The 23,038-nt window shown below is 40.3% G+C and overlaps 1 protein-coding gene across 2 annotated transcripts; it reads right to left on the reverse strand.

Annotated features, from left to right (window-relative positions):
• Nucleotides 1-1,580: 1,580 nt before the first annotated feature.
• On the reverse strand, nucleotides 1,581-22,013 carry LOC309714815 (E3 ubiquitin-protein ligase RNF31-like). 2 transcript variants are annotated; one of them, XM_082547514.1, is made up of 24 exons: nucleotides 21,823-22,013; nucleotides 19,849-20,054; nucleotides 18,902-19,048; nucleotides 18,639-18,794; nucleotides 18,495-18,551; nucleotides 18,201-18,336; nucleotides 17,383-17,544; nucleotides 17,138-17,288; nucleotides 16,686-16,837; nucleotides 15,677-15,813; nucleotides 14,341-14,565; nucleotides 13,875-14,216; nucleotides 13,186-13,371; nucleotides 12,892-13,098; nucleotides 12,623-12,796; nucleotides 11,422-11,520; nucleotides 10,869-10,958; nucleotides 10,587-10,701; nucleotides 10,298-10,410; nucleotides 9,829-9,939; nucleotides 7,843-7,891; nucleotides 6,424-6,520; nucleotides 4,254-4,419; nucleotides 1,581-3,099 (listed from the first exon to the last, which is right to left on the reverse strand). In XM_082547514.1, the coding sequence occupies exons 2-24, from the start codon at nucleotides 20,050-20,052 to the stop codon at nucleotides 3,052-3,054; spliced, it is 3,324 nt and encodes a 1,107-aa protein (XP_082403640.1). In that variant the 5' UTR covers nucleotides 20,053-20,054; nucleotides 21,823-22,013; the 3' UTR covers nucleotides 1,581-3,051. The 2 variants fall into 2 exon arrangements, with proteins under 2 accessions (XP_082403640.1, XP_082403639.1); XM_082547513.1 differs by having other exon boundaries at nucleotides 14,341-14,568.
• Nucleotides 22,014-23,038: the final 1,025 nt, after the last annotated feature.

Below are 23,038 nucleotides of genomic sequence, written 5' to 3' on the forward strand. Positions count from 1 at the left end.
TATACAAGAGTGTAGTTAAAGGTCCTTAGATCTTGTTTTAACTTGTCACCATAAGCGTAAGTTTCTACCTTGTAATAGGAATATTCTTTCTGGGTCAAAATGATGTGATAGTATTCATAAGGCATATGTTTGACATGTTTTTGGCAGATTGCAGGCCAATGAGTCATTTTTTGGCAGAGGCAGTGCGATGCCTCAGGAAATGTTCTGCTGGGAATTTGAGTCCTGCCAACAAAGTGAATGTTATTTTGACACTTTCCACCTACCTAAGCAGTGTTTAGGGTCATGTTCATCCACAATCATCATGGAAACAGTATTCCCCGATGGCTGTGGTCCAGAGGTGTGGACTCGAGTCACATGACTTGGACTCGAGTCAGACTCGAGTCATTAATTTTACGACTTTAGACTTGACTTGAAAAAATGTTCTAAGACTTGTGACTTGACTTGGACTTTTACACCAGTGACTTGAGACTCGACTCTGACTTGCCTGACATTACTTGAGACTTGACTTGAGACTTGAGGATAAAGACTTGAGACTTACTTAAGACTTGCAAAACAATGACTTGATCCCACCTCTGCTGTGGTCTCTTTCAGCATTGTAACTGCTACAAAGCAAAAAATGGTTCAGGAATGGTTCGAGAAGCACAGCAACAAGTTTGAGGTGTTGACTCGACTTCCAAATTTCCCAGATCTCGATCCAATCAGGTACGTGTGGGACGTGCTGGACAAACAAGTCCGATCCATGGACTGAACAGTTGGTAGCAACATGGGGACCAACACAATATTAAGCAGGTGATCATAATGTTACACCGGATCAATATATATATATATATACTAACAGCAGAGATTCTATAAATGTTCAATGATGTTTTTTTGACTGAATGATTAATTTATTCTTTATTCTTGTGCCTTTTTTCCTTACCTTCAGGTCCTTTTAATAAGAAAATACTAAATCTCCAAACCATCAATTCACTGTAGTGTGTTTAAATTCAAGTAAATGTTCTTTAAACCCTCTGAATGGTTTTCCTTATCCTTAAAGTAAAACAAATGAATCTCACTGAAATACAATCACAGAATAATAACTAACATAAGATGTACTTTACATTTTAAATTTAAAAAGTTCTTTTTTGTGTGAACTTAAAGTTTTAGCTTGGACTTTTTTCTTTGATACAGAATTAATTAAATGTTTTATTTGATAACAGTTTTGCTTTCGCCTACAGGGTTTCTAAGTAGCGGTGCTGATGCATTCAGGAAAAAGAGGAAATCTCCTCTCCTTACACAAGTTTGTATCATTTCTTTACACTAACCTGTAATCTTATTGTTCACAAATGTAACATTTAAATTATCATTAAAAACAACACTTTAAAAGTCACATTTGGCTAAATTAACTGTATTAATGAAAACACCACAAAATCTGTCAAAACAAAGGACATCAGTAACTCCACTTTTGTTAAAATAATCATTCTATTTATTGAGATGATTTTCAACCTCATCTCCACCCATCGGTTATAAAGCAGAAAAAACTAGAAACTCTCAGACAAAATGTTAAAGATTGAAAAAACAAAAAAAACCCCAAAAAACCATTTTGGTTAATAAACGTACATTTATTCTGAAACAGACGTTTCCATTTTTTTAACTGGATAAATCAAACTGAGAGTTTATTACATCAAGAGCCAGCTCCACACCACAAATTATTTCCTTTCAAATCTTAAAATTTGTGCATCACTGCTACCTAAAAGGCACCAGACGTGAGAGCAAAAGAAAATCACAAATGAATGATTTTTTTAAAAACCCATTCCAAAGGTTTATCTCCTTCAAAATAAAACAACAAATTTCCAATACATTTAAAATAAAATAAACATGCTAATTAAAAACAGTCTGAATATAGAGAGGTGTACTACAAAGAGATAAACTGGTTAGTTGGGCATGGCGAGCTTTAAGTCAGAGTTTTCACTGTGATGAAGGTGGATCTCTTAAATGAACATGAACCCTCAAAGTGCTTTTTACTACAAGCCTCATTCACTACAAGCACATACATTCATACAGCGCTTTTATTCTAACACACACACACACACACACACACACACACACACCTGCTCTACCTCAGTGACCACAGGCTCAGTTTAACCTGCTAGATCACCATGGTAACTAATGCTTAAGGCAACCTGGTCCTGTTCTATGGAAAGCAGGACTCTGCTTATGGAGTTAACGTCAGCTTTAAACCTTGCTGTTCTTCTTACAGGGCTACATCGCCATGGTAATTTATGCTGCAGCTACACCAAAGCACATATGAAATCACCTGAAACAGTGCATCCATTCCCCGTGGAGCTCAGTGTTTTTAGTGACAGTATAAATAATAAGCATCAATCATTAAATGCAGATTTTTAGGAGAAACTTTATTTGTAGCTTTTTTTCTCCGTTTCCTGGAGTTTTACAGCAGTTTTATTATTCTGTATTCAGTCTGAATTAAACGACAAAGCCTGTTGAATTAATGGAATATTTATATTTCATTTATATTTATTGTATCCCGATGATGGAGCATTACTGAGTCTGTTTTCTGTGTTTAACCTGTTCATATTTCTCTAAGATTACAGCTTTAGTTTCCTTCATATGATCAGCTGCTGTGCTGCCAGTTTTCAGTCCGCGATCGGTCACATGCTACAAACTGTCTGGTTTGATCATTCGAGAAGAAGCTCTCATCTGCTACTGTCACGTTAAAATTGAGGTTTTCTAGGCAAGGCTAAAAGCTTTCTGTGGCACTCATCTTTGGCTTCATTTTCTTTTAAAATATATCATTCATCTCTCTCAGTGACCTCTGATTGACGTAAATGGCATTCAATCATCTTGTGAAATAATGCGTCAAACACCACCTTTAATGTGAGCCCAGACCAGAAAGCTTCCATTAACAGAGAAAGTTGAGAAGCAGCAGTTATCTCTGACTGGGATTTTAGGTTTTGTCAAGCCAGCTAAAGCGGAGAAAGCCCAGCTTTGTTGAGCGTGCTTCATAGTACACTCCTCTGATGTGGATCTGGGTGGAAAAAAGTCTGGAAGTCTTCATTTGTTTCGAGGAACTTTTTCTCCAAGAGGAACCTCCATCAGTTTCTGTGGGGAGAACAGAAATCAGCTACATGATCTCAACCAATTAAGAAAGAGTAATTATTTGTAAAGGTTTCTGTGGAGAGTGGCCTTCGAACAGCAGAAGAAACATATGACTTGCTTTGACAGGCAGTTTCCTTAAATTCATTTCTGCTTTCTTTTTAAGGACAGATGCCGTGTGACTCCCCATGATCACATATTTTTAGTAACTTTGTGTCCATGTTGGAGTTTGTTTTGAATTTTTATGAGTCATATTTTTATTCCGGTGTTTTGTTTTTACTTGGTAAAGTGTATTGTACCTTTGAATTCTATTTTATCATGTTTTGGTTTTTTAAATATACTTTTTCCAAGATTTATTTTTTATATTTTTAGTGGCTCCTAATGTTTTTCACATTGTTAGTGTACTTAAAGATGATTGTAGTAATTTTTATTGGTTAATCAATGTTTTAAATACATAAAGTAATGCTGGATGTTTTATTATTGTAGCTGATTTTAATTTTTCTTGGTCATCTGTAATTTTATTTTACTGTGAACATTTTATAAATAAACTTGATTTTAGCCTCATTCACTCATATTCATTCATTTATTTATTTGATGTATTTTTTTATATGAATTATAAGTTAAGTTTGATGGATTTTTTCTGGTTCTCTTATAAGCTATTTTCAAATCAGCTATGTTTATCTAGCATTGCATTACATATATATTTTATATTTAATTATATTTTCTCATACTGTATTTATACTATCTTTACTTTCCATCCAACCAGACTTGGCGGACACCGAGTCGTTCCCAAGCTAGCCAACAGAGATGATCTGTGCAGCTGGTCCTGGGTCTGGCCCTGGGGCGTCCTCCTGGTAGGGCATGCTCAAACCGAGCTCCTCATTCTGTCTCTATGGAGAGCCCTCATTCTTTCAGTCACTACCCAGAGATAATGACCGTAGGTTAGGGTAGAAATTTTTATTTTAATTATTTTTTTAAATCCCCTTTTTCTCTTTTCTTTTAGTTGTTATTGCTTTTATTGACATTCTCAGAGTAATTATAGGACATTTTTTGGTTTGGTTTGGTCATCGTTTCTTTATTTTCCCCTGAATTATCCAAAGTGCCCAGTCCTACTGAACTCTCTTTGTCTGTGTGCATGAATACATTCATCGGCGTCCCACCTTGAGCAGTCGAGCTTGGTAAGCGTTGTCCTCCTCGCCCTCTCCTCGCTGTACGTCCACCTGGTACCTCTCACAGGCCCGAATCACCTCGTTGAGGTCGTAGATCAGAGCCGGGTCCAGAGAGTGAGCGTTTATCAGGCTCACCAGGTACTCCCTGTAGTGCTTACTGTGGGAACACACATGAATCTTAGAAGTTATCTTCATCAAAGGAGGCACAGATTCACCTGCAATATTTGATTTTGATTTTTAGGCGGTGTGTTGGAAACGACTGAACCTGAACAATCCCAGTATTGACTCTGTGTTGGGTCTTGACCAACATGTGAGGAAACTATCTGACCACCACTTTACTCACAAGCTGCCGTTCAGCTGAGTCTGCTTGAGCAGGCAGTGCAGAGTGGCCCTTTTCTTTGGAAACTGCTGCCACAAATGTTGCCGTGACAGTGAACCTAAACAGTTCAAACTGGTGTGTCTTCTTGCCTGACCTGATTTACTCTCTGAATCATACTTTGGGTTTTAAAAGGAAAAAGCTGATGTTAGCCAGTTCCTGGCAGCTCTGAGCAGATACCTGGTGTGGTGATGAATTCTTTTACGGCGTCTTTGTTCCTGAACTCGTCTCAGTTTACCGTCTTCTAATGAGATTACAGTAAATCAGTATGGTATGTATTGGAATTTGTAAAATGTTTCAGTGTTGGGGAGGACCTGCGTACGTAGTGGTTCATCTGAAGAGGCTGAAGTGACTGAATAATGCAAGAAAAGAAATTCCAGCATCATCCTGTCTTTCCGGATCTGCTGGATTTCTTGAATGTGAACCCTGATAATCTCTCTGACAGAAGTTAAGACGTTTCTGCACCTGTGTGTATGATTTATCGCCGTCTCAAATGTCGCAGACTGTTTCCATAAAACAACATTAAAACTTCTTTTACAGTTGAACCTCAACTTGAACTAGAAGTTGAATTGGAAGCTTTTTAGGGACTTCATTGTTTAGCTCTATGTCATCACTCTTGGAGGGATGTTTCTGCTGCAGCAGGCAGCTGTTTTGAGCGGAAATTCTTTAAGATGTCACAACACACCACCAGACAAAGGCACAGCTGAACATAATGGAGCCACTGAAGAGTCACATATTTCTATCATGAGGTCAGACAGATCACAGTGGGAGCAAAAGCAAACATTACTAGCGTTTCTCCCACGTGCAAATTGCTGGTTTAAAAAGAAGATTCGACAGGAGTGGAAAAAAAACCAGCAACCAGAAAAAAACCCCAATTTGGACAAACTGGGACTTGAAGAGTGTCAGAGGTTACACGATGAGGGAGTCTTCAAGTTTTATTAAACTCTCAATGTGTGTCCCTGCTGGCTACAAACAAAGAAACGACATCTTATTCAGCCTCGGTTCCATTCATGCTAACATACTGCAGTGCTAAATGAAAAACTATAAACCAGCACAGAAGTGCAAATCACAGCATAAACATTCATCCTTACAAACAGCAAACTGGGCATGAAGGGAAATAAGAGCCGCTGCCTTTGTGCTGGAGTTAGAAAAAATACACCCGATTCAATGTGATGCTTATCTCTACACATGACAAAAAATATATATAAATCTTTAGTGCTGATTGAACCTTTATGTTTATGCTGGCCCTCAGTCATCAAAACTCCCATTTAAGTATCTCGATCACTTCCCCCTGTGTCACAAATCACCTGTGATGCTACAAGCTTCAGGGTACGGACAAAGAAAAAATACACACCAACAACTGCCTAGTAGAATAAAACCATACTCCATATATGTACAGTATACAATTATGTGTAATCAGCAGTGCTATAACATGCACATGTGACACAAGACTGAGAGCACATGCTTCTATTTGATGGGAAGCTTCACCGTCACCACTGACAGGCTTTGACTCTTTGAACACAACAGGTCAATGCAGGACAGTATACAGGTTTTGATGAGCTGTGGAAATCACATGAGAACCGCAACCACAACAATGACAAAACATCTTCATGTGTAGAAACAACAGCAGCGCGTACAAACATATTGAGAAAATCGAATATGTTGAAACAGGAATTAGCCTAAGAGCGCTGTGAGTGGCGTTCTAATTTGAAACTTCCATCGAAGCAATTAAGATGCATGAAAAACTGTAAAAGGAAGCGGACGTGGAAACACAGATTCACTCACTCGCAGAGTCCAGCTTGTCCCGGCTGTGTTTTGATGCCACACGGTGAATCCACCTGCTGACCGCCTTCATCCTTCTGCTCCATCACACCACATTCATCTGCACCAAAAACACAAAGTCAATTAAAATGTATATAAAAACCACAAAACAACAAACAGTCAGTGAATTCATGCTAGAGCTCATTTATTAAATACCACCTGCATTCCTACGCATGGACACTAGAACTAACAGCCCCTTAACAACATCACTGTCATATTACATCATTCCTAAACATCAGCTGTAATCTTGTATCCATTTAAATATTTCTTATGTCTAAACTCCTTATTTACTGAATATGAGCAACATTATCATCATTACTATGAGGGTGATGAAACACCATATGGACCAAAGTATTGAGCCACAGGTGTGTAAAATCAAACACTTCACCATGTAGTCTGCCTTTACAAACGCTTAGGAAGGAATGGCTCGCTCTGAGGAGCTTGAGTGTGGTAATGCAACAGGATGCCACCACAGCAGCAAGTCTGTTTGTGAAATGTCTTCCCTCTGAAATATTACACAATCCGATTGAAGAGGAAGCATTTAGGCACCTCAGCGACTCGGCCTGGTGTCGGGCCTGACCGTTAAAGAGCGGATTACACCATGTGCTGAGGCATAGCTGCCGAGCTGCAAACCTCCCCCGCCATTAACAGCAGCACAAACGCTGTGCACCAGCAGCTTCATAACAGCTCCTGTTTGGTGTATAGCAGGCCCAGTACTTTTATCCATGTAGCGCAGTATTTATTTACAGAGCTCAATTTTCAGATATTATCATAAACAAATACACTGCTATCGATTTTCAAAGATCTAAGAAACAGACACCCTCTCTACTTTTAAGACTAGACTCTTTTCTTTATGATAAAGCTTATAATAAGGGCTGAATCAGGTGACCCTGAACCGTCCCTTAGTGCATTGTGGGAAGTCCCTCGCACCCTGAGCCTATAAACAGCCTGATGCTATTGCAGCATGTCACTCAGTTTCTTTTCTCCGTTGTTTCTCTATGGTTGCAGCAGATGGCTGCCCTGCACTGTGTCTTCCTGTTTAAAGAATATTCTTCCTCCCCGCTGTCACTAAATGCTGCTCAAAGAGGATCTTCCGATTGTTCTGATTGACTCTCTAATATCGTAAAGTCTATGGTAAAATATAAAACACTCCCTCACAACTATTGTTGTGAACTGGATATGCATGAATAAAGGTGAATGCATTTATTTTTCTTTTAATGCTTTTATTGCCAAAGTTTGTTTTTGTTTTGCACAAATGAGAAATGAAATGCTCAGCATCCGACTTCGCTTCTCTAAACATCCTGAAAAGCAAATCCGACCACTTAATTTTCAGAAATTGTTCAGTCATGCCAGGATTCCCATTAACACAAAAAACTGTTTTACCGGTCTGAGCTCCATTAGAGGGATCCGTGTTGAACTCCACACCGCTCCTCTAAGGGCAGAAAAACAGATCAATAAACACGCTCTTTACATTTAGATCGGGGACGAGCTCATCAGGTTTAAACAAACCCTCACATACCATCCACCTCTTACTTATAAATATAATAGAGCCGCAAAGAGACGAGTTATTAGTGAGGATAAATCACAAAATAAAACTTGTGTTGTTATTTGTCAAAAGGCCAAATCCCTGGTGACTCAAAGGGGAGGGGACACACCAAGCACAAACAAAGTTCTATTTACAACAGGACATAGGCTCTATTTACTATATCTGGCATGGTGGACTGTATGAACACAAGGACATTTTGTTTTATCCTTTACAACCAAATCATTTTCCCTTTTTTTCACTGCCAGTCAGTTTATCCTCCAGATGACCTTAAATATCTTCATTCCAACACAGCTGATATTACATTATTTTGTCAAAGTGCATTATATTAGAAATACATTTAGAAAATTGGATAATGTGGTTTACATTGACAGAGTACACAGAGCTGCTCAAACAATAATAATAATTAAGCTGTAAAGGTGTAAGCTGGTTTGCGGGGAGAGCACACTAAAAAGAAAATGGACCTCTTTGAAGCCAGAAAACTATCTGTGGTTCTGTGGGACAAAGTCACAATAACACAAACTTAACTATTCCAAAACCTCTTTCTCCTGATCATCGCGAGAGCCCAAGACGAAGCATTTCCTCACCGGTCCTTTTGTTTATTCACTTCTTCTCCTCATGATTTCTTTGATAACATTTATCATCTATTAACAGCTTTACTTTCAGCATCTGTATGAAAGACGCTGCTCGACTTTACTTAAATCCCACTGGTAGTGAGATATGAGCTGGAGTCAGGGTAAAAAAAAAAAAACGAGAAATGTTTAAATATTGTTGTGGGAGACATTTTTTGTGTTGTTGCCTTATGTGTGCTACTAAGGGTCACTTTATAGTATGGTGTGTTTATGGGACTGTATTTAAGGTAGACACATGTAATTAGCGCCCGGTGTTATTGGTCGGAAGAAGCAAACAGATTGTGACCGCTGCGCTGTTGTGATGAATGACGTTGATAAAGAGACTGTGGAACAACAAATACAAGTGATGGCAGTGCAATAATATGTTAAACAGACAGGATGAGTACGGCTGGAGTTATTAGACTGTGACAAGTTTCATTCATAACAGTGGCGTCGTGTCACCCCTGCCAACGAACACCTCAGTGGCTTTTATATTCCATTTCGAATATCAACGTTTTTTCTGGTTAATCTGCCCTGGATCACCTGCAGGTCATTTAATATGCTGCTGCTAGGCTCACTACTGGGTCTCACACCAGATCCACCACTCGCCGGCTTCCTGTTCCAGTGCAGCTTTAAGAAAGTGAAATTGAGCTCTTTTAAAATATTCACCTGAGGTCAGCTGACCCAGAGGCCTCCTAAAGGTCAGCTAAGTCACATGTTTTGTGGCAGTTTCTGCTTTTCTGCAGTTCATACTCTGCATTTTGATTCTGTTTCCCTTACTATAAGTTTCTGCAATGCATTTCAATTCTTTAAACTCTGCATTGTCTCAGATTATTTCCTGTAAAGCGCTCTGTGATTCCTGTCAGTATGAACAAACATTTCTCGCCCGCTGTCTGCTTCAGCTCATGGCCGACTGCCATCTGCTTCAGGTAACACAGGAACTGAACCATCTCTCATGGAAAGCAACAGTTTAAAATAAAAACAATTTACTGGGTGAACAGCAGAAGAAAATACATGTGTGGTTTGTGGTTTTTAGCTCAGCTGTGAGAGGACAGGTGGAGCAGGATATTTTAGAGAGTGGAGCCAGGTGGATTCAGCGGCACAGCTGTCAGCTGATATGTAATCCACGTAGGTCGGCTGCAGCTTCCTGTACAACAATCAGCAATGCAAATAATGCAAACAATGCAAAGAAACATACATACGTGAGCGTCTCACCTGTAGAAACGCCTGTAGTCTGGGAGGCTCCCAGTCTCTAAGATAGAAGAGGCAGTCTCGAGGGTGATGAGCGTGCAAGCAATTGAGAGAGCAGTCAGGCTTACATTTAGTCTGCAAAAAAAGGAGCAGCAGGTTTTAGTCAGGTTAAAGAAAATGTTACACTTTTAACTAAAAATTGCAACACTTTAAGATGTGTAATATTTGTCTAAATATATCAGTCTTAAACCAAATTGTATGAATTTTCCAGACATTAGAAGATGAAGAATGAACCAGAGGATGTGTCCTGAAACAAATGAGACTGCAACCTGCAGCTTGTCTCATACAAAGCACATCCTCCCAACAGGCTCAGCCCTCTTTCTAGAGCTGTGATATTATGGAGAATTGGAGCTCAAGCCTACATGCCACTGATATGACAAAGAAAAAGGGGGCTGTCTACCATACAAACATTCATCCTATAATTCACCCTCACCTTGTGGTAGGGGTTGTTGCAGCCACTGCAGAACTGGTACCTGCACTGCGAGCAGCTGAAGTGCATGCAGCCGCCCTTCGTCAGAGCGTACTGGAACCTGCAGTGAGGACATGCTGCAGGAAGATGAGATAAGAGCGAAAACAGGAACAATTGGCACAGATGAAAGCACACATTCAAACTGTGTGTCTGTGTGTGGTGAGGGAAGCTGACTGATGTACAAACAGAGGAGCCAAACATGGAAATGAAACTTGTGGTTGTGGTTTTAGGTCGAGTCTCTGGCAAGCCTTACTAATTCCGTTGTCTCTCAGATAGCCAGCCAGTCCCTGTCTCTGGTATTCCGGGTCATTCTCCCTCTTCCACAGTTGGAACTGCTCGCAGGACACATCCTGGTGCTGAGGTTCCCACTGTGACCAGAGAAGGGGTTAATGATTTGAGTGCTTCCTGTACTGAAGTGGCAAAGTTTCAAGGTTGCATGTGGAAACTTCTGAGACCTCTTCCTTATTTTTAATCAAATGTAAGATAAGATAGACAGCTCCCATGCACAACGGAAAATATTTCAGATTATACTCACAGGTTTCTTGCACTGAGCACAAAAACTCTTGTGGCAAGACAGGCATGTGACCTTCAGTTGGTCTCCCTCGTTGATAAACCCAGACGTGCACTGAGAAAGACAGGAAAGAGAAATGCAATAAAGCTAAAAATCCCTATTAGAAAAGGCTAAAAGATCTCTGCTTGGTTTTAAATAATTTTCTAAAACAACAACAAAAAAAACAACTGTAATCTACAGCACTAACATCCAAAGTTCCTAATTCCTTATTCTTTTAATGTTTTCAAGAAAATTAGTTTGTTTCTTTACTTAATCTAACTCCATATATAAATTTCAAACAACTGCTACAACTACAGGATAAAACTAGATTATTTTGACTCTGAGGTGCGTTCAAGGATTGTCTGTCCTTGTCTGGTTACACTGTCAATAAAATCCAGGCTTCAAAGACGGAGCTTAAAATAACCCAAATTATGTGTTGTATGAAAACTATGGAATGCAAATTACAGGGTGGAAATCTGATTGTTAAGAAGATTAAACGACAGGGGCGAACAAGCAGACTGCGTTACGGTGAACTCACATGACAGCACCACATGAACTTGGGGTCTTTCATGAGAGCGTGCTCGGTCAGCTTTTTGTGGAACAAGTCGTACACCTCAGGCTCCAGGCAGTCCCTCAGCTGGAAAACAAAACACGACACGAGGCGTCGCCGCGTCGTTATTATAAGACGAAAAACAGCTGCAGGTTTTGATACTAGTTTAATGTCATTTTGTGCACTTTAAACAAAACATCTTCCCCCTCTGAGCACTTCACCCTGTTTAAAAATGACTATGTTGAGATAAATGCAATTATCATGCATGATTACAATCCACAGCATCTTCTAAGAATATCTTAAAGAGCTAAAAATCTGTTTACAGATCAAATTCTGTCTTAATAGCTGAAACAAAGCTCCATTCTCCCATCAACCCACAAATAACCCCAGTTTCATAATTTCTTCATAAGTACTTATGATCACATGGAGAATCAGATGCAAACTGAAATCTTGGCCCTTGTATCTGCAGACGACACTAAAAGCCCCTGAAGTGTTCCCCACAGCCTTGCATACAGTCAGGAAAAGATGTTCAAGCTGCAGTTCGTGAGTAAATAATTATAGTACGCTTAATCTGTTTATACAGCTGTTTATATTGCACATCTGTTTAGGCTTTGGGAAATATGATTGAGACTTTGTCTGTAGTTATTTCTCACATGTAGCAGGAGACAATTCACATCAGGCATGTTGTCGTCTGTGGAAATACTCTGAGGTTTAGGCAAAGGCAGCTGGAGCTGAGAGAGGCAGGACACCCACTTTACTACTAATTCAAGCGGCCATTATCCCCTGTGCTTCTCTCACAACAACACAAAAGGACACGGCACAGACTTTGTAGCAGAGAGAGTGCAGGTCAAAGTGTTTATTATGTGATATGATGCACATGCGCCTCCAACAGGAAATATCTAGAAGAGTTCAGGGCTCAGTGAACGTGTGAAAACAGCTTTTCACAGGCGTGGGGAGGGAATTTGAATCCGGACTGCTGCACTAGTGCCATGTGGCACGTGGTCTCTTGCTCATCCACTGAGCTAAAGTGTTGCTCAGAAATGCCTTTTATTACTTTAAATATGCTCTGTGTCATGTATTTGTAACAAAAATAAATGACCTGTTTAAAGATGCATCTGGTGTCTCTTGTTAAAAATCCTATTTAGGACTTTTCACGTTAACGTTTCCGGCACATTTCCTCTGAGTTCACCTGTATATCCAGCGTGGAGAAGTAGCTGTCCAGCTTCTCTGGGTCGTTGATGTCGGGTTCGCAGCAGCTGGGACACACCATGTCTCGGATGTGTTTGTCTCTCACGGCGATGGTAAAGTGGGCCTTGAAGCATTCGAGGCACACCGAGCACTGACAGGACGTTAGAGACTGCATCTGGAGTACCAAGGGGAAAAGAAAGAGACTTTAAGAGCTGTGCATTAAACATAACTGGTTGCTGCGGAAACAGATCGCTCTCCCCGATGACCCACCTTGCTGCGGGGGAAGATGCTCAGACAGATGGGGCACTCGTTGTTGAGGAGACGCCTGATAAAATCTCTGTCATGTGACTCCTTCACGGCTTGCACCACATCCTCCAGGGAGTAGCTGACACCCGGCTCTTGGAGCAGCGACAGGACGAGCTCGCAGCGCCCCCAGCTGGGCAGGTCATACAATGCCAGCAGCCGCCTGCACGTCCTCTGAAGGGAGCAAGCCAGGTCAGCACAGAGGTTTATGTTAAAATGAAAAAGATACACGTCAAAACAAAAATCTCTTTCTAGTCAAACCTGTTTGTCTGGGTGTGCGGGATCAATCGGCGGCTCGGGCTGGGCTGTCCAGATTCGCTGGTGGAAAGCTTCCAGCAGGGGGCGCTGAAGCAGAGACAAAGCCCCCTGCATCTCACCTCCACTCTGCCGCAGGGCCTCCTCGCATTGGGCCACATCTTGGAAGCCCAGAGAGTGAAGCTCCTTCATCTTCACCCAGCAGGAACAACAAAAACAAAACAATGAAACAAAGGAATCACTTTAAATGGCTGCAGTGAACATAAAAGACTCACATCAAGAGTCTTTACACTGCTGATAAACAATATTAAAAACAGGCATTTGCTCTTTCACCAGTAAAGAGGTTTGAATCTCACCAAACAACAGGTGAGAGGTCCCAGCAGTGTAGTGAAAACTGGGAAGTTCCCAGCAACAACTTGGATTTTTTACATTTTCATTTTAATCCCTGTGAAGTTTAAGTTATAACCAACCACATGTTGTGGAGAAAAGCAAACAGACGTTTTTGGATTTTGAGGTGTGTCAAATGATTTTCTTAAATCAAAAGAAACAATTTTCTGTCGTAATTCACAAAATATTTGCAGTATGAAGGTTAAAAATAAAAAGAGTCCTTTTTGAGATAGAAGGAAGAAAAGTTCATACTTTCTTTTAACAATAAATATGTATTTAAAACTTTAATGTCCTTTTAATTGTCCCACCTTTTCTTTGCGGTCTCTCAGCAGCTCTCTCACGGCTTTGTCGGTTTCTCCTCCTGTTTTCAGCCACGCCAGCTTGGCCTCAGCTCTGGACAGCTTCATGCTGTCACCTATGGAGGTCGGACCGCTCTTCTCGGACTCGCCTCCGTCTCTCTCCAGCACGGGCTGCGTCCCGACACGCCCCATTTTGTAGTTCAGTTGGACTGAGGCGGCCATGGCGCAGATTTCATCCAGCAGGTGAGGCAGCTCTGAGGTCAGCCAGTCACAGGGGTTAACGTTGCTGCCACCGCACGCGCCCAGAGCGGCGTACACCTCCTCTGGGCTAATGCCTCGCTTTTCTGCTTCCTGTGAATGAGAAACGTAATGCATCTTCTCTTTTCCAGCGTTTCAATTCTATAATATTGTAATTTATTTTGAAAAATGTCATTTAAATGTTTTGAGGTGAGTCTGTGTGAAACGTTTGCCATACTCTGATGTGACGGACAAGAGCGAGCCCGTCTTCTTTCATCGTCTTCTGCCTCTTCAGCTCCAGGTTGACTCGGGGCTTCGGCTGTGGCCGGTCCTTAGGTCCGCACGGCGTCTGCTGGAGAGACTGGGGCAGAGAAAGTCCACCAGAATCTTTAGGGGACATGTTGCACATCTCACACACTGTGGAGGCCTTGGTGTTAGCGAAGGTGCAGAATTGGCAGGTCCACTGCTAGAAGAAGAAAGAAAAGCATGTAAAGCAAACACTAACAAAAACTGATGACTTCAAAGGCTTTGCTGGGACACCTCCATCCTCACTTAAACTAACCTGAGTGTAATCCAAGTGAGAATGGCATTCGTGCTTTAAGTTATGTCTGACATTATGGTAATATTTTCATGTGTAGCTTAAACTTGACTTTAATGCTATAAAAAAAGGATTAAGTCCTCCTACTATCTGTGGACAAGGTCTAGATATCTGATTGGTAGGTGGTGATTCAGGACGTCATAATGATCCTGACCATGATGATGATGACAATATGGATCCTGGTCTATTGACTAATACAAGAAAAACTGACTATATCTAGAGATAGGTACAGCTGTTAAGCTTAAAGAACAGCAGGTGTAAGACAGAGGCTACCATGTAAAACAGCGGTCCCCAACGTTTTCTGCGCCACAGACCGGTTTAATGTCAGACAATATTTACGCCCAAGACAAAAACTGTGGTATTTTGTAAATATAATAATAAATGAGAATTCACTGTGTAATTGTGTAACTTTATTAGCAGCGTCCTCCTAAAATGCGCCAACTACATCCTCCTCTCTGGTCGCTATGGTAATATGTAAATATTTCTTTCAAAACAAGACGCACAACTACAACACGGGAAAAGACCCAGGGAAACTGAGTTAACGATAAAAACCCTGAAACACAAATTTCACACCCGGGCCCAAACAACTCATGTAACTGGTACCGGTCTGTGGGCCGGGGTTGGGGATCGCTGATGTAGAATGTCTTACAAACAAGGTCAAACCTAAATATATTGTACATACGATGAAACAACAACATGAGTTAGCCAAAAACATCTCAGAAACATCTAATCAGCAGAATAATTTAACAGCAAATTAATGTTTTTCATTAATCGGTCTTCTTATGAATTCTCTACTTCACTGAAAACCCAACAACAAGTGACTGTAGATAAATGTGTTCCCCGCAGAGCTAAGACTAACAGAAAAGGTTTTCATTCAGCAGGAATCTGTAGTCTCAGTCTGTGCCAACGCTCAGCACAGTAAAGACTGAGAAAATAAGAAACAGGTTAGTAGCGTTATCAGCAGCAGGAGACAAACCTTTGCGTCAGACAGAGATCTGAGGATGGACATGTCAGAGGAGACCGGAGGGCGAGTGGCCAGACGGGGGCGCTCACACACCTCGCAGAGGATGCTGCTGCCCTGATTCATCACAGTGCAGCTCTTACACTGCCACTCTGAGAGAACGAGCACCAACACAGTTCAGTTCAAATCAAATAGTTTTCAAACTTTAACATATTATGCAGAATATTTATGTAAAAACAAATGTTTCCTCCATAATAAGTTAAAGTTCGGTGCTTTTAATAAGTTAAAAGCATTTCTACTTTAACTCGAGGGCACAGGGCGTCTGAAAATTAAACTTAAGCCTTTAAGTCAACCTTAATGGCACCTTAAATAAAATTTAAGACAAAACTTCCTGAGGCTTGAACTATTCCTTTCACCACCAGGGGGCACCAGTTACCAGCGTGTATCTCTTTTCAGCTGCCCACTCATATTTAAGAGATTTCCTCTGATGTGACCTTGATGACCTCCCTAGTTTAAAAGAAAGGTGACCTTGACCCTTGGCACCCCCCTAGTGATACAACCTGGTATTACATGCAGTGCAGTGCATGAATTCTTTAACCACAAACGCATAGTGTTTGATGTTATTCTCTTGAAAGCTTTAGTTAATTTTGAAAGGTTTCAGCTCTTTTAAAATACAGAAATTTACTATAAATACCTTTAAAAAATATTGCCTGAGTGTGTGGGCAAATAAGTCAAAAAATACTATGTTTATCTTAAGCTATATCTTAAGTTTCATTCATCCTCAAAACAGGGATTCCTGTCCTTAGTGGGAACTTCTAGGAATTGGTTTCAACCACAGAGAACAATAATAATAAATAACAATTTCCAACCATTTTTTCTTACACTTGGATCTTCCCCTTTTTCTAAAATAACAAAGAGGGTGGATAAGCAAGTGAACTTTAAACTCTATAGGGCCTTTTATAAGCAAATGTGTTAATTCACAGACACCCTGTAACCTGCTGCGTGTGTAAACCTTTGCTCTTACCTGCATTCGGCGATGCAGGAAGTGACATGGTGCTTTCCAGAACAGCGGACACAGCTGTGGCGAGTCGAGGCCGTTCGCAGGTCGTGCAGAGAACGGCTCGCATCTCGTTCACTGTAGTGCAGTGAGAGCACTCCCACGGGGACAGAGACGGGCTGAAAAGCAGCGGAGAAGGACAACATTTTTTTTCAGCTCCTAACAAGAACACGTCTTCAGCTAATCTTCATTTCCTCCACAGCTGCAGATCCCCAGATGTGATAAAATACATTGTTAAGACATTTCAGGGATCTCTAGAGACCCTGGTGTTTGATTCTCAGCAAAAACCTTTGGAGTTTTGATCAAACAAAGTTGATCCTTTATTGTAACAAAGGAAATGGTGAACAAATCCAGCCTGTGTCCTTCCTGGCTTTGATCTGCTGCCAAATAAAGAGCTGAATGTGGGTTTCTCTTCTCACCTGGATGTTTTAGCAGGTGTAGTAATGGTCCTGTTGTGCCCTTTACGATCAGGGTGGGAGTGGTACAGCTTGTCGCACTTCAGACACAACCTCTGGAGGCATGTGGCGCAACGAGCATGGACAGCAGAAATTCCACAGATGGTGCAGGTGTCTGCAAGAAAAAGACGAAGAGTTAAAACAGTAAGCAGCAAAAAACAAGCAGAGCCGAGGTTTGACTTTTGTTTTGCAGATGTAACTCGGCCTACTTTGTTTGGTTTGCTGTAATTTGTCCCTCTTGTGACTGGCTCTGTTGGGGTGTCGGTGGAAGAGGTCATCGCATGCGTCGCAGAAATGTGGATTGTCACATGACGAGCAAAACAGAGACGCGTCTCCGCCGCACAAACTGCACCCGCTCACTGCAGCAGAGCCTGGAGACAAACACGAAACAGACCACATTTTTAAAACATATCAGGTCGTTGCCATTTTTCACAAAATTTAAATACATCCTCAGATAAACAACACCACAAGATATTCCTTACATTTGACTCTTAAATACATTGGTATACTGAAGAGTTCATGGTTTACTCAGTGTCTGCAAGATCCCAAAATCATCTCCTCTCCACCACTGTGCCCGGTAGGTGTCATGAGGTGTTTGTGCTGATATGCTGAGTTTGGCCCACTCTGTCCAAAGGACATTGTTCCAGGAGTCCTGTGGTTTGTTTAGACGTGTTCAACTTTGCCATGTTCTTCTTAAAGAGAAGAGGCGTTCTCCTGGCAACCCTTCTAAATAAGCCATACTTGTTTTTGTTCTTAACGTAATGACGCAGTGTAATACGTGATATGGAAACTTTAGACCTGAAAGAGGGTGTACTTTTATTTTACCATAACTGTGCGTCTTCAAAAATGCTATACAAAGTTTATAAATTGCTTCGGAGCACAGCAAAGTTTCTAAAAAAGCTTCTTAACTTTGTGGCATCAAATGAAGAAGGAACTAATTTGGTTAAGAGTTAAGAAGAAAAACTGCTGGAATGAAAAAATAAATAAAATAAAAACTCCCAGGCCATCAGGTGTGGCAGTAGCTGACCTGTTGAAGGTTTTGGCACCAGAGCAGGTTTAGGAGGAAGAGGCAGGATCAGAGGTTTGTCCCCCTGCTGCTGCTGCTGCTGCTGCTTCTTTTCCTCTACGGGAAGCTTAGCCACAGAGTCAGTCACCATCTGAGCCTTAACAAAAATAAATAAATATCAGCATGACAAACAAAACGAATGAAGTCTGAAAAGGACAAACATTAAAAAACAGATTATCTTAATTCAGCCTGTTTTTATCTTTAATGAACTTAAATGAACTTTTCGGCCGACAGCCTTTTGAAACGTGTACACACCTTTGGGATGACGAATGGGATGATTTCTTTGAAGTGTTCTAGGTGAGGATGAGTGCCCTGAACAAACAAACATAAGAAAATGGAACATCAAAACTGCACGCACATGTTACCGATGATCAGATCTGCTTAGGAGTCGATACAAACCTTTACTATCATATCCACTTCCGTGCGTAGCGTCATGACCTCCAGCGTCACCGCTGCGACTTTTTCAGTATCCGGATCCTCGACTTCGTCGGGAAAGCTGAGGCCGTCGACCTGCTGGTTAGTGTAACCGTAGAGATAGAGGACTCTGCGGCCTCCCTGTGGACCAAAACCCACATTTCAATCCTAATCTTTTAAACAAAACTTAAAGGTTCTCAGTCAAAGTTTCTGCACAATCTTTGGACACGATGGAGTTTTTTCCTCACTTTGATGGCATCCACTGTAGTCCTGAAAACAGGATTGTTGTGCTTGACACTCCTCCAGTATCTGGGTCTGGTGGGAGAGGTCAGGTTACAGCCATACTTCTCCAGGATGCTCAAGGCTTTGATGAATCGATTCAAAGACTCCAGGACCTGGTGAGAAGAAAAATTAGTATTGATGTTAATCAGTTTGCCTCCATTATTCCATCCAAATGAATTATTTGTGATGATTTAGTTAACAACAATGTTACAATGAATCACAGCTAGCAGATGAGGCTGGTATCAAATGCAGGTTAAAAAAAGAGCTTTCATATCCTATCCTATTCATATCTCCTGTGAATTACTATGCAATACAATACAAGCATCCAGGATACTAATACTTGTTTCTGTTTCTCTATGTCATAGACATTGAAGTGTTGCAGTTTTGCTGCTGAAGCTATGCTATATCCCATGATATCGATACTCAAACTTGATTACAGAAAAGAAAAATGCTCCAAACACTGACTTTATTTTAAGCTCCTGGTTCTGTGTGACATAATAGAGAGGGAAATCCCTATTCGGCCTTCTCAAAATCTTTTACAGAGGGGTAACCAAACAGAAACAAGCTGACATAAATGGGGAGGGGCTAACAGCTCGTTTCAGACAGAGGATGAACTGTCAAGTCCCAGTGTAAAATGCATAAGGATTATTTTGAATAATGAATGATGCAAAGCTACTGTAGCAGTTTAAGATTGGAACAAATTTACTAACAGAAGCCACAGTGCTGAAGATAATTTTTCACTCCCCTGTGGATATCTTCATCTTTGTTTTCATCCAAAAAAATCAAAGATAAGTGTCACAAAATCTTTTTTCCTTAATAAAAAAAAAAAACTGAGTAGACCTTTGGGGATCAAACAGACACAGAAATGTTACATCAAACTGCACTAAAGCGATCGTTTAAGAGAAAAGATTACCTCCTGTTTGTTACGACCTGCCGAGTTCTCCTTCAGCATAACCTCAGCTGAGACGTGGCGGTACTTCTCCGACAGAGGCAGCTCGATAGTGGCCATCGTCTGAACGTCGGCCTTCACTTCCTGAGCTGAACCCGAGGACGAAAGGAGAGACTGGGCTCTTCTCCTGGCCTCGTCCATCTGGACGGACGCAGGACTGCTGCTCATTGCTGTTAGAAAGAGAAGAGAACTTTTTAGAGATCGTTCCAGGGCTTCAAAATCGAGGATCAGCTGATTTATTTGGTTTGGAAAATCACTGCAAATTCGCTGTTATTTTCGGTCTGTGAGACGGTTTTTGTAAAAGAAATAACTGATTAGAGGAAAACATAAAAGTCACATTAATGTGCGGCGAGACTCAGCAAAGACTGCCAGAGGAGATCAAAAAGCTAAACTCACAGTGTAACCTCCAAATTTCAAAATACATTAAACCTCAAAATTCCGATAGCGTTTTGTTAAGATGACCAAGACACTCAGTTTATTATTAAATATGATCTGTAAACTACTGTAATAAAGCTTTGCAGGTGTGGCTGTCTGCAGGTGGAGAGCAGGTCCCCTGCTGGTTCCAGCCACGCCTCATTCCACGTTGTTATGCAGGGACCGTTTGAGGCCTCGGGCTGTTTTCTGTCTATCTTACCCTGCTTTCCTGCAGGGTTAAAGATGTCCAGCTTATTGGTGTGTCTACTATGTCAAAGTTCAGTCATGCAGTTTTTATAGATGATTTGTATTTACCAATAACAATCAGGATAAATAAAGATAATATATAAATCATTACCACAGCATCAATATAAGGACCCAAAAATGTCAGCAGATTACTGAAATTATACAAAAGCTCTACAAAGGTTCCCCACAGAAAACTAAATCAGGAATAAGAGTAGAAAGTTGTTTCTGCCAGTGAAAAAAAACAAAAACAAAAAAAAACACTTGTAAGTCAAAAATTTGGGTTAGATATTGAAATTTTGAGATAGTAAGTATTAATCTTTATTATGGTGGCAAAACAAGACTCCATACCTGAGAGCCACAAAAACAGGTATTTACTCTAAAACATCTGTAGGAACGAGGTCAAGTAGTTTTCTACATAACAAATTTTAAATTGACTCTCAAAAAATGATGCTATAAAAACACCTAAAAAGTTGAGCCCTCGTCTTCACTTGAAAAATGACTTTTGAGAAGTCTAATAACAGCAGGGACCTGAACTTTCTGACCTTTCCCATAACTCCTATTATGAAGGGCATCACTCCATAGTTTCTTTTTTATTTTATTTTTTTATGTGAGCTGGTCAAATAAAAGGAATTTGATGAAATGACCCAATACACGGAAGTCAAACACAATGGTTTCATAACAGTGATTACCTGAGTTACCACCTGATTTTTAGACGTTCTTCAACTACATAGTATTAACGCCTGATCACAACTTTTCCACGTGTTCATAGATTAAATACTTAATATACTTTAACAAATACTTATCCTTAAATAAAAAAAATAAAAAATAGCTAGGTGCAAAACTTGCAACCTTGTTTATTATTTTAAAAATCAATCCAAAAATGGCCAATCCACACTGAAAAAGGACACGAGTGGCAGAGGAAGGATAACAACAGGAAGGATCAACATTCAGGTAAATCAAACAGTCATCGGTGACCTTTATAATTGATAATTTCACTTTTAATAAACCATGTGATCTGATGGGAAAGTCCAGGCTAATCATAGTTTCAGAGGTAAACAGTTCAGTATCACATCACAGTCGCCACTTTAAATCCGCTCCCTGCTACTTTCTGTACAGTAAAACATCAAATTAACTGGACCCGACGGTGGATTTTTTTGTCACTTTGACCGTCTTGAAGTCCCAACAATAACAATTCACAGCAGCTGAAAACGAAACTCTAAAAACAGAAACTTTAACACAGCTCCATAACTTAGCTTCATATCTGATCAGTTAACTTACCGCCTCAGCTGTTCTGGCCTTCTTTTAACGGTTATTTCTGTCGCCTCTTCTCCGAATAAAGTCTTTACATTTCCGCCAGTAAAGTCAGCATGTTTTAGATTTCAAGCCAGCGGTTAGACCCTCTTCTACAGTGAGCTCCTTCAGTCTGTCTGAAGCTAGCTTTATGCTTTAAACGCGGAACTCCTCCATACTTCCGGTCTGATTGTGATCTTTTCAAAATAAAAGCGGTATTCCAGTAACAGTAGTCATGAAAATGATTAACTTTACTATGTATGTATTTATTTATTAAGCTCCCAGTTGTATCATGCCTAAAAAAAATTTAAATATTTAATTAATTATGACCAGCGAGCAAATTATTAAATAATTATTTAATTAATTTTGTAAATATTTCATATTATATTTACATTTTTGTTAGTTGTGACACATTTTACCAGCTTTTTGGACAAAAAAATGTGCCTGAGTCTGGTATTTTATTATCTGTACTATCTTTGAAAAATAATCATCAGTGATGCAAATTTGTATTTTTCATTAGTTATTGCATTAATTTTCGTTGTTTAAAACTACTAAATTATTTAAAACTACTAAATTAAGAAAACCTAACAAAAAAAACATCCCCTCCACTCTCGCTGGCCACTTAATTAGTGACACCAGCTCAGCTGCTTGTTAATACTAATATCAAATGAGCCAATCATAAGGCAGTAACTCGAACTGAGCATGAGAATAGTGTAAAAGGTGATTTCAGTGACTATGTCATGGTTGATGTTGCCAGATAAGCTGGTTTAAGAAACTGCTGATCAACTGGGATTCCCCTACAAAATCCTCTCTAAGGTTTACAGAGAATGGTCTGGAAAACAGAAAACATCCCGTCAAAGGCAGTTCTCTGGGTGAAAATGTTGATGCCAGAGGTCAGTGAAGAATGGCCAGACTGCTTAAAGTTGCTAACAAGGCAACAGTAAATCAAATAACTTCTCATTAAAATCAAGGCATGCAGACGATCATCTCTGAACGCACAGCACATCGAACCTTGAAGCAGATATGCCACAGATCTGAAGGCAAAAGAAGGTCTAACTTGGTACTACCAGTGAGTGCCACTTTATTAGGTACAGCCACATTTTTATTTAGGTTCATTTTAAGTGAGTAAGTAATTTCCCATTTATTTTTCTTTTTTCTAAAGTATAGTTTTATTTTATTTGACTTAAAAGAAATGTGTCAGCTC

This window comes from Aulonocara stuartgranti (assembly GCF_965226115.1).
Source record: "Aulonocara stuartgranti genome assembly, chromosome: 9".
NCBI classification, from domain to species: Eukaryota; Metazoa; Chordata; class Actinopteri; order Cichliformes; family Cichlidae; genus Aulonocara; species Aulonocara stuartgranti.

Excerpts from the sequence above, each read along its gene's own strand:
- LOC309714815 (XM_082547513.1), bottom strand. The coding sequence starts at position 20,052 with ATGAGCAGCAGTCCTGCGTCCGTCCAGATGGACGAGGCCAGGAGAAGA. Across the intron at positions 10,702-10,868 it reads GTGCTCAGTGCAAGAAACCT|TGGGAACCTCAGCACCAGGA; the intron begins GTGAGTATAATC and ends CTCTGGTCACAG. Across the intron at positions 3,100-4,253 it reads ACCAAGCTCGACTGCTCAAG|AAACTGATGGAGGTTCCTCT; the intron begins GTGGGACGCCGA and ends TTCTCCCCACAG.